This window comes from Amphibalanus amphitrite, unplaced genomic scaffold (assembly GCF_019059575.1).
Source record: "Amphibalanus amphitrite isolate SeventyFive unplaced genomic scaffold, NRLGWU_Aamphi_draft 000352F_arrow, whole genome shotgun sequence".
Taxonomy (NCBI): Eukaryota; Metazoa; Arthropoda; class Thecostraca; order Balanomorpha; family Balanidae; genus Amphibalanus; species Amphibalanus amphitrite.
In genome coordinates, this window is record NW_024881846.1 from 1 (window position 1) to 11,562 (window position 11,562).

Below are 11,562 nucleotides of genomic sequence, written 5' to 3' on the forward strand. Positions count from 1 at the left end.
TTTCTTATACGGCCTGCCCTTTAACACCATGATTCCCCAACACACCCTCGAGCTACACACACTCTTTAGCCGGAAGCTGATCAGCGTCTGTGTGACGACGTTCCTGCGAGACCACAGCTCCTGAATACCTCTTAGCTTAGACCCTCTGGTAGCCAGTGTCTGAAGAGGGCTGTGCCGTGGCAACGCGGAGCCCATGAAATAGCTCCTGAAGCGAGTTTCAGCCACCTGCGACCGAGCATGGCACGCGCCGGTGCGGAACATTGGAGGTGGACCGATGGTCCCAGAGATCGAGAATGTCCCCGCCCCGTCCTGACAGTTGAATTTCCCAAATTCCCCAACGTTCCGTCGTTTTTCCGTGAGTCGACTCGATTGATGCCTCGCTAGGAGACTGCCGTGACTGATTCGTCACCGAGTTCACCAAGCTGGCGATCATTCCCGGTGGTGTTTACGCATGCCAGTTTTCGCGGTTGATGTCAATTCTGTGATCGACGGTGGCTGTTTTGGACTGGAGTAAGCGGATGTGACCCGGAGCTGCGGTCGTTTACCGCGGATGACTGCTGCGCTGTCGGTGAGTTGACGCCGTCAGATCCTCGACAAGTGCAGATGAGCGAATAACGAGCCAGCCCGGTGTCGCGTTACGTAAGCAGACGATGACGCTTTGATTGAACCCTAGTCGGGAGCTGTCAATGACAGGGTCAGTGCGCTGGGTCTCTGGTCGGCTCTGCATGTTGGTCATAGGATAACCATTGGCTCTTTGATGATAGATCGACGCCGTCAGTTTTTTTTTCACGGAAAAGTGCATGCCAGATAGATGACAGTAATTCAACTACACTGGCATCCACTTTTGGCCAGAGGTGTCTCATCCATTGCACTCAGTGCTTGTTTGTTTTGTTTTCGTAGCCTGCTCTCAGCCAGCTGGAGTGCCATCATTCCTGGCATGGCTGCTGGCGCCCCCGAAATGGCCGGCGATCAGTCCCACGTCGCTCCACCAGACTCACTCTGGCGCGACTGGTCTCTCTCTCTCTCTCTCTCTCTCTCTCTCTCTCTCTCTCTCTCTCTCTCTCTCTCTCTCTCTCTCTCTCTCTCTCTCTCTCTCTCTCTCTCTCTCTCTCTCTCTCTCTCTCTCTCTCCTCTCTCTCTCTCTCTCTCTCTCTCGATCTCGATCTCGATCTCGATCTCGATCTTTCTCTCTCTCCCTCCCCTCCCCTCCCTCCCTACCCGCACCATCCTGCCATACCAGCATCATTTTGGCGTGCATTCTCCACATTTGTATTTTATGTCAAGAATGCGCCGCCGATCTTAACCAGGCATGTGCATTTTGCATTTAGTGCCCCATTACCGACTTTACTCCGACTTGGGCTCACAAAAGTCGTTTTCAGTTTCAACTCCGGCGTTGATGCAGACGCCGCGTAGAGTTGGCGGCCGTGTTTGGGTTATCCGGCACAGCATCAATCCAGGCGTTCGACTGCAGTGCCATCTAGCGGCAGGCTCTGTAATGTGCGCGGAGGATAGCGCCAGCCGCCGCTGATCGCGTGTGAGCGCAAAATGACTGAAGGAACAAAACGGACAATGGCGTATGACCGCGGGATGGCTATTTGAAACGGAGTGATGTGTTCACATGCTAGCGCTAGTTTTCTATTTTTATATCTCGACATTTCCGCTTATTTGCGGGGGCTGTTATCAATTACCGTCTGTTGATCAATTGCGCTCTGCTGACGCGAGCGGCGCAACAAGCTGATGTATGGCCCGTGCCTTCTAAGAAGCGCATTTTTCGACACGCCTCGGCGATGTCAGGGGACCGTAAATTTCCAGAGGGCAGTGGGACGTCAGGCTGGCCTGGTTTTCTGACGTCATAAAAACAGCTGGAGAGAGGGAGGAAGGAGCTGGAAAGCTGGCCAACCTCCAGCCAGATGGGAAGAGAGGCTGGTGACTAGCTGTGTGGAAATGGTTAGATATGTCCCTCTCTTGTCTCTCGGCTGTTTGCGGATAGTTAGCCGGTGCACCCACGGCTGCGGCAGTAGGCTTCATACACTTCATACTAATACCTATTTCGGTTCGGACATTAGAAACTTGTCAGCTTGACTGTGATACCGGCCCTGTGTGAGATTTACACAGATCCACTGCCACCATTCAAGACCGGGCCGCCTACTTTGGCGGGGTCCGGTGGTGACCTTTTGGCTGATTTTCGGTGATACATAGTTCGGCGGTCGGCCTGTGTCTTTCACTCAGTTCCATTGATATATTTTAGCCGCTGTAGTGAAAGACCAATAAAGTCAACAGCCCGTTCCATTATCCATATAATACAGATTTGTTGGCGGTGTTTCACGCGCCGTCGAATCTCGGGTAGTTTTGTTTTGTGTTTGTGTGTGTGCTCGTAATGGGACAACAAAGGACCCACCTGAGCGCAAATGTATTGGATAGCGCTTATTAGTCTTGCTTGTTGGTCGTAGGCATTGACCTTGTGCTGGTTCGCAGAAAACGGAAATCCCTAAAGCCCTACGGAACGCTGTGTCTTAATGGCCCTGTCGCAGGCTTTCTACGAAGCTCCGGGTCTTCTCTGCTCAGGTCCCAGCAGTACAGTGATTGGATGTTGGTCGTTTGACGTCACAAAATACGTCCTGACCGTGCATCGGCGCACCATTCTGCCAGTGTTTGCGCTATCTGAGATTGGGAAACGCTTCTATTTCCATGTTATCACAGTGAGAGGAAAACAGTGTCGAATGTTGCAAATTTCACTTAGCGCACTTAGCGCCTTCGCTGAAAACACTGCCGCGCTCTGGAGAATTAGATCAGCGGCGGGTACGCTGTTCGCGGTCCGTGGGTTTTCTATGTATCGCGCTCTTCTTTCTACGCAAGGAAACGTATTTACCTCGTCGGTCGGTAAAATCAGTTAATGTTTGGTTAATCGGAGCTCCCCGAGTGTTCGCCTGGGAGCGCTTTTAGCCTCCTCTCAGCGCCGCTGCTAAGTGCTTACAGTGCAGCTAAGTGCTGTTAGTTATGTAGGTACTGGTCGACGGGGCAGCTGTTGGTAGGTGCGGTCTGATTGGTTAATTCCGTGAGACGAGTCTGTGCTAAACGCTCTTCACGTCTGAACAAAAAACTAATGATTATCGTTACAGTCACGAGTCACGACCCATGCGGACTGTGGGCTGCCCATTTGTATTTGGAGTTTGCTGGTCGTTTGGCCCGTTGAGATCGTGGCGTGTCTGTCTGCCGTTCCGTTGCCGTCCCCTCTATCGTATTGTCTGCTGTAAATGGGGGGGGGGGCGCTCCCCTGTGGCGGGGACAGCTCGGTCCGTCCCCGCTGACTGGCTGAGGGGCCGTCAGCAAGTGAAGCCCAATACCTCGCTGTGCCCAGCACCTCGTCATCATTAGTGTCATGCTGCGGCGACCGGCGCCACCCCCGGAGACCCAGCCATCATCCCGATAACATATCCGTCATCTGGGTCCGTGGGCAACGCCCCGACTCGGCCGGCGCGAGCGTCGTTTGTCCCCAGTCAGTATCCATATATAGCTGTCTGCATTTTGGTCGTGCATTTCGGGCAGGCATTTTTTTTTTTTTTGTCGAAGTCATATGGAGGTGTGGTTTTCTCATGCCGAGATCTTTGTTTGTGCTTGGCGTTTGGATAAGTTATCTTGTAGGTACGTTCCACTGGGACTTGGTCTGCATTCTTTCATGAGGTCGCGACAGTGTTTTCTCCCCGGGTCTGCTCTGACAGGGCCAATCTTCGCCGGGAGTTCTTTGATAAATCGCCTCTGCAAGTATCCCAAGTATGAGCACCATATGTGGCACGGCTCGGTATCGGCGGCCATGCGTCATCCACCGGCTATGCATCTTTAATAACATCACAGGGGGAGATATTTCCAAGCGGAAAAACGCCCTCTCGCTGTGAGGAAAAGGAACGTTATTGAGTCTACTGGTGAGCCAGTCGCTGACGCCGGGTTCGGAGGCGTAGCTGGTATAAATGCGTCCCTTTATTTGGGGTCGGGAGCGGGCGGAGTGGGGCGTGACTCCCACTCCACTCCGGTGTCATTGGGAATGGCGTAGATGTCTGGCGGAACTCAAGGCACGCGAACGGTTGATGGCCGACCCAATGGTGCCCTTTTATTGTCTGATATTAGCTAGAATATCGTGCTGCCTTTTATTATTGAAATATTTGCAATGTTTTAAATCCGTTTCGTCCCTCATTACAGTCTTTCTTCAATTGTAATGGCCACTTTGTAAACCCTCATTTGATAGTTTTCTTTCAAGTAGGCTTTTCAGTCTTTCATTAGCGTGTGCGTGTCCTTGTGGAGTACCCAACTAACAAAAACCTTTTGTCTCTAAGTATGGTTGTGAGTTTGCCGAGTCGGCTTACGGCGGCGGACAGGATTGGAGCTGAGGGTTCTGGAGGCGGTTCCGGGCCGGCCCGCTGCGCACTCTTACTGCGATACAAATTGACTGGTGCAGAAGAAAGCTTGAATACAAACAAGCTTTTGACAATCGTTGCGTTACTAGAGACACTGGATCGCCGATGATGTACCATATAAATAGGGGTCTTTTGAAACGATGCGTCCGGCGTGTCTGTTTTGTTTTTTGTAAAATAGAGCATTTCGTTGGTTTGAAATGTACCATTTCGGGAACGCTGCGTCGCAGCTGCGAGTGCAGCTGACCGATGGACAAAATCAAATATACCAACTGTAGGAACTAGGAAACCAAGAGAGTGTGCTGCCTCTGAAAGTTCTATCTTCCCCAGAGATGCTGCTGGCATCGACGGCATTACAAAATCATGGGCTCCTTCAGTAGTGCAGAACTTTGCGTGTGACGTCAAATGTCATTTACCTGACATGAACAGAAAATATGGTAGGTGTCAAAAAGATCCGGTTTTGAACAAAGGGTCACATTTCAGCTGTGTATCTGTCCGCATATCAATTTATCACGGAGTAAACCTTACCTTTGACAGGCATGGCGGTGAACGTTACCGTTTTAACCCGCGAGTTGCTGGGGGGGGGGGGCGTTAAACGCCCCCACTTTTTTCGCCGGGCCATAGCATAAAAACGGCGCGCCGCAGGCGCGCCAAAATTTGGGTACCTGTAGGGAATTGATTGAAGTTTATTGTGATAAAGTTTCAAAAAAATCGGTCCGAAAATTTTTGAGATATCGAGGTTTTAGTGACGTCATGATTTCTGAGTTTTCGACCAAAAACGGCATATGTTCAAAAAATCATATAAAATCACAGAATAGACGTACAGACATGCCGTAAACGCCATTAGACTGCCAATACCATGGACAATCAAATGGCTATCTTCGATTATTGATTATCGTTCTGCATTTGCCAAAATCTTGAACTGAATCTTGGCAATTTCTCGCGACTACTTCACGACCATGATACATACATTTCTTAAATTGAACTTTTTGAGCCAAACACGTACACATATGATAAAATGAATGTCACCATCGTGTTCTACGCCCCAAATTACCCATAAAACATGTGTCGCAGACTGCGAATTTCAGTTTTGATTTTCGGGGATATGTGCCTACCCGGTTGACCTGACCTTGACCCTGACCTATATTTGACTGAACCCTACATGGAGCTGACACTCTTGTACGCCTTATATGATGAATTGTGCACCGTTTTGACAACGTTTATGACGAGAGGCGCCCATTGCGAAGCCCTGAAGTCCATGCTACTGAAAGCCCGATTTCAGGTGTTTGACCTGACCTTGACCCGACCTGTGACCTCAAAATTCAACTTTAAAGTACTCATCTGAAGCGTCTCGTCGCGCTCTTTCGTTTGCCGCCTCGTGCGTTTCGCTGCGCCTATTGGTTCTCGAGTTATCGGCTGGGGGCGTTTAACGCCCCCCCCCCCCCCCAGCAAACGGTGGGTGGCGAAATACCCCAGCAACTGCCGGGTTAAATGTCAACCTGCAATGGCAGGTATTGTCTGACGGATGTAGTGCATCGCTGTTTAAATGGATACTCTTGATACTCTTAAAAACCTGTTCTAAGTATTTCCTGGTATGTTGTTTGATAGTATTAAAACAATGGAAATAAATTCGTGGAAAAAAAAACTATAATGAACGCTTATCGACTTAGGAACACTGACAGCCGCTACCTATCGTTGGTTTTGCGTGTGGGGGATTGTTTGGGCAACCGCTCTAGGTCAAAACGGCTATCAATCGCTCTGGGTACGCTTGTGACGGTCGTGAGAGAGCTCGTCCCATGCTGCACCGACCGTTCATGGGCCGCCCGGTGTGTGACTCGTTCCGCGCTGTCCCTACACCCAGTGTGTGTGACACGCCAGTGGACCAATCCGCACCCGATGACGACCGATGGCCGCGGCGCAGCAGGCGGAGGAGAGGCAGATTGAGCGTTATATTGACATTGGTGACGGATGGACGCCGACCGGGAGTGTGTGCGGAGGGGTCCGCCCCCTCCCCCCCCCCCCCCCCGCCTCCCCCCTCCGCCTCCTCCGGAAGATGGTCGGCGCACTGTCGCTTTCTGTCGGTGACAACTAGCTGAAATGGATACCAGAAAATTAGATATTATTGAAAATAGAAAGAAGTAAGCAAATGCAATGATACGTTAGTAATTCCTTTGAACTTTTAATTTCGATTTAGTGATAGTTTTCCCATGCGTTAACGCGTAAAATGAAAAGATGTTGGTTGAATCCACACTTGACAGTGATCTTGAATTTTGTGTATGAAACTATGGATGTAACTTTCCTGCCCTTTATCTCCATTCCTGTGTCGTATTGACGACGCTCCCCCGCCCTCTGCCTGCCGCTCTCACTGACCGACCGACACCCCTCTGCCGCCAGGTACCCCAACATCGAGCTGACCTACGAGGTAACGGACAAGGACCGGGTGCGTTCCGGTCACCCGGTGCACCTGGTGGTCAGCCTGGAGCGAGAGGACGACGTCGTCGGACCCGTCATCGCGCCCTTCTTCCCTCAGGTGGGTAGGGGGTTCGGCTGTGTGGTGGGTGACAGTTACTGAAGGGGTGTCTCGAAGGCCGTATGGGGTACCGTAGTGCTTTACGGTGTTCGGGGTTTTTCAGTATGCATTACAAGGCCGTGCGACAAGTGACAGAAGCGCCGTCACGTTGATATGGAGGGGGGGGGGGAGGCACCGAAATGAGCCGTGCGTTTGGATAATTCGGACGGTGTATGGTGGGGGCAGTCGGTCTGCTGCCACGACTGACAGGACAATATGGGTCGTTGGACAGAGGAACGTTGGCTGTGGCGACATCACACAAGTATTCTACCAAACAACAACATGAGGACGGCTGGTTATCAGATTGGCATACTAGTTATTTCATCTACCTCATTTCCCACATTGTTAATATGGAAAGTAGCTGCCTTTCCGCGCTGGCCGCACGCCCGCGCGTGCCGGGCGTCCATTCGGTCCCGGGCAGACCAGGCGTGGGGCGGTGCGTGATGACTGTCCCGGGAACATGGGCGGTCGGAACGGCACTCACACGCGGTCGGCACGGTCCTGGCCGAAGCTGAGCGATTCTACTCATTTCATGGTGTTTCGGCCTACACTAGTGAAATATGATGTAGTTGTGCGCTCATGACGATAATACGTTGACGAGCTTACCCTGGTAAAAAATTATGATGTGGGGCCTTAGTTGATCCCGAATGCTGATTTCTTTTGCTCTTTGCTCGCACGAAAACTGAAATTGATTGAACTGGGACAATTTGATTGATTTGATTCATTTCATTAATATTTATCTTATGTAATGCGTTCACAAGCTTACCCTGGAAAAAAATTATGATGTGGGGCCTCAATTGATTCCGAAGGCTAATTTCTTCTGCTCTTTGCTCGCACGAAAACTTAAATTGCTTGAACCGCGACAATTTGATTGATTTGTTTTATTTCATTAATATTTATCTCATGTAATGCGTTCACAAGCTTACCCTGGAAAAAATTATGATTGGGGCCTCAATTGATTCCGAAGGCTAATTTCTTCTGCTCTTTGCTCGCACGAAAACTGAAATTGCTTGAACCGCGACAATTTGATTGATTTGTTTCGTTTCATCAATATTTATCTCATAGAATGTGTTCACATGCTTACCCTGGAAAAGTATGAAAAAATAATATTCATCTTATTTATTTCGACTTTTTGTATTGTGTTTCGCGGTGACTGTCGGCCGCCTTGCGGCTCCGGGAGACGCTCCGGACTGAATCCGGTCCGGCTCGGCTCCGTGGTCAGAGTACTTAATCAGCTGTGTTCAGCACGCTGCCCGGCCAAGGGTCGATGTGCGGCGCGGTAACTCATCCTCCCAACACCAAACCGCCGCCGCCGGAGACGTATGGGGCTGCTCCCAGAGGAGATGTAAGGGTTTGAACGCTGGGAACATTCATTTGCGGTGTGAATGAATTGTCCCGACATTAAATCCATCCAACTTTCTGCATGGCACGGTCGCGCTTTTCGAGAGCGTTGTTGAAGTTGGACTTTGCGACCGAAGTTACTGGGGACATTCATTTGCGGCTCGGCATCCACACCCAACTCTGGCCATGGTAATCAGCGTCCGAGTCGTTTTGTGGCGGCGCCGCCTCCCACGCTAAACCATTGCCGGCCGGTGTGTTTAACGTGCGGCCCGGTGCCTGTGGAACCGACGGCTGGGGACGTGATCTCCCTCCCAACAGGGGCCGTCCGCGCGGCCGGCGCCGGCCAGCTCCGCCGAGCACCGGTGCAGCTCCGCGTGCCGGGAAATTGCCTGCCACGACCACGGCTCGCACATGACCGCACGAGCGGCGGACACAATAGGAGGCAGCATTGGTCAGCTAACAGGGTACGTGCGCCGGCACAGTGCTCACTGGGCGGTAATTACACGACAGAACGGTGCATCCAGGCAACGGAACAGAGCATCCAGGCAACGCAGCGCCGCATCCCCGCGCGTGTTGCCGGTGACGGGCCGTGCCGTGTCTTACACACAGCGCCGGTACGTTGCGGATGCAGCCTGATGCGACTGCCGGGCGCTGCGAAAGCTGGGGCACTCAAAGGCCGTGGCAGAGGGTGTGACGTGAGTGACGTCACATTGTAGCTCCAGGTTATTGACGCGCGCGAGGCCTCGACTCAGTTTGATTGAGCAGTCGCGTGTCAAGACGCCACTGCGTCTGTTTGAGAAATGTAGGGAGGTTGAGCGAATGGCTCGCTAGAGAACTAATCAAATGTGATGGTGTTGTTCCATGACAGAATTTGGTGGCTGATGTAGACATTACTTTATATCGATATCAGCGTTGATTGTTAGTCGCATCCAGCGTACCAATGGCGACTGGGAGCGTATTCGGTTCCTACGAACGTGATTCAATCCCAGAGAATGCATATGAGCCAATACAGCGCTCGGAGTCCAGGAAATGTCACCCATTTAGATGACGCTCGTCTCTTCGTGGCACGATAGTGCGGCTGAATCGCCGTGCGTTTCGATTTACGATTTTATGCATATGAGTAGCAGAGTCTCCCGCAACCGCCGCCGACCTTCCGTGTCTGACCCCCCCCCCCCCCTCCCTCGGTCAGCGGCGGGACGAGGGCTGGTGGCTGGTGGTCGGCGACCCCAAGACCAACTCACTCATCTCCATCAAGCGGCTGACGCTGCAGCAGAAGGCCAAGGTGAAGCTGGACTTCGTGGCGCCGTCGCCCGGTGAGTAATGATCGCGGAGGCTCCGAGTCTCTGGAGGCAGACGGAGGCCGGCCCGGACTGGACTGCCGGCGAAACGGTGTGCCAGAGGGGCCTTACAGATCGTAGCTTGCTGGGGCTTACTTTTGTGTGATTATTACGTTGCTGGTGTTATATATCTGTTGTTCTGTCTTGACGTTGTGTCGGGATTTTTCGTCCATGACCCTGTTTCCTATCTTGTTCGCGTTTATCCGGGGGTTTCTTTTTAATGCCATCGTATCATCAAATTAGGCAGAGGCTTAATGACCTCGTAAATGTAATTTATATCGTCACTCATGGGACCTACGCTTGCTATAGTCTATTTTAAGCCAAAGAGATTGAACAAAGTGGTCTAGGCTCATCTTAACGGCACGTTTACACGAAAATACAGGCAAGCGTGTGAACTTCCCACATGGCAGCGTTAAACTGAGATTTCGTCGTGAAAATCCCCTTTTAATAAATGTTTTGGCCCTGGAAACTCGACCCGTCACGCCATCAACGACACGCGTCGTGCTCGCTTTGTTCTAACTACCGCTGCTCGCTGACTGACGTCCGTGGCGTTTTCAGGGAAGCACACTTACGTGCTGTACTTCATGTCGGACTCGTATATGGGCTGCGACCAGGAGTACAAGTTCTCTCTGCAGGTTGGCGAGGCGGACAGTGACAGTGAGAGCGGCAGTGACAGCGACTGAGCGAGCGATCCCGCCGGCGTACGATGTGCGTGTGCGTGCGTGTGCGTGTGTTCGCTAGATGGGACACGGGAGTGGTGCGTGATGCGATACGAGCGTCTGTTTCATAGTGTGGATGTTTTCGGTTGGTTGTATGGAGCAGACTGTGTTTTAGGTGGCCAACTTGGCTGATGTTTTGGAACGTGCTTTCGTATCGCATCAGACCGGCAGGACAGTCGGCACCGCCAGATATGCGCGGGGCGTCATCAGGACTGCCGTCATCACCTGTTACGTACCGTGTGTCGAGTGTCACAGAGAGCATCCCTCGCTCAGTAACCGCCGGGCCGGCTGGACTCGCACCTCACCCAGTGAATGTCGCACTGGGTGGAACTCGCTGCTGTGTGCGCCAGAGGGCCATATACGCGTGTTCTGCGTACCGACGAGCCGCAGCTGTCGTCTCCGGTGATGTGTCGGTGCTCACGGCTCGGGTCGCGCCCCAGCGGCCGGCCAGCAGCGCCCGGCGAGCCCATCGGCCCGAGACCTCGTACAATAAATCGCCAGCTCGCCACCCAGCTCGTTTGCTGGGTCCCTCCGCGGACCGACGACAAGCGGCGGTGCCAGTGCCGCCCTTGTGGAGCATCGGACCGGCGCGGATCGCAGTGCCGGCGAGCGCACGGCCGACTCGGGTCAGTAGTGGGATCATTGCAGGGATTGTGATGGAGACGGGAAAGGCACGGACAGACTCAATGCCGTATTACGGCGCACGAACTCACAGGGTTACGACGGTTGACACGGCACTGGAAGGCGTGCTGGCGACAACGTCTTATGTAGGGTTCAACGGGATAGGTACGAGAAGTGACACCACTCATCAGTACATTTTCTGTCATACACCTCTCTAAATCTTTGCTTATGTAGTGGCCTATTTTTAATTGTTCACACATGTAATACAAACAATCATTTGTGTGCCCGTCGGCGCTAGGCTGCCCGCACTAACAACCGACATCACGTCGCCGGGCCGACCCGGAACTGTCCTCACTGCAGCCATCTACGACCGGATATCGTTATATACTGGTCCGCATGCATTCTCATTAGCCGTAGCTAACCTATGATCACCCGGGCCCGACCAGGCGCTGTACCAATATCCGTCCATTACGCGATGATGTCACCCAATGACGCAACAGTTGATGAGGATGTTCTCGGAAACTAAGAACACTCGCCACTAGCCAGTCCATCGTGGAAGCATGGTGAAA

At 52.3% G+C, this 11,562-nt stretch overlaps 1 protein-coding gene across 1 annotated transcript; it reads left to right on the forward strand.

The window, feature by feature from the left end:
* Nucleotides 1-6,800: 6,800 nt before the first annotated feature.
* Nucleotides 6,801-10,336, forward strand: LOC122389281 (putative U5 small nuclear ribonucleoprotein 200 kDa helicase; the record flags this gene model as incomplete). Its single annotated transcript, XM_043381173.1, has 3 exons — nucleotides 6,801-6,936; nucleotides 9,506-9,629; nucleotides 10,212-10,336. Coding segments are annotated over 3 exons (385 nt in total), but the record flags the coding sequence as incomplete, so codon positions are not given.
* Between the last annotated feature and the right edge of the window lie 1,226 nt (nucleotides 10,337-11,562).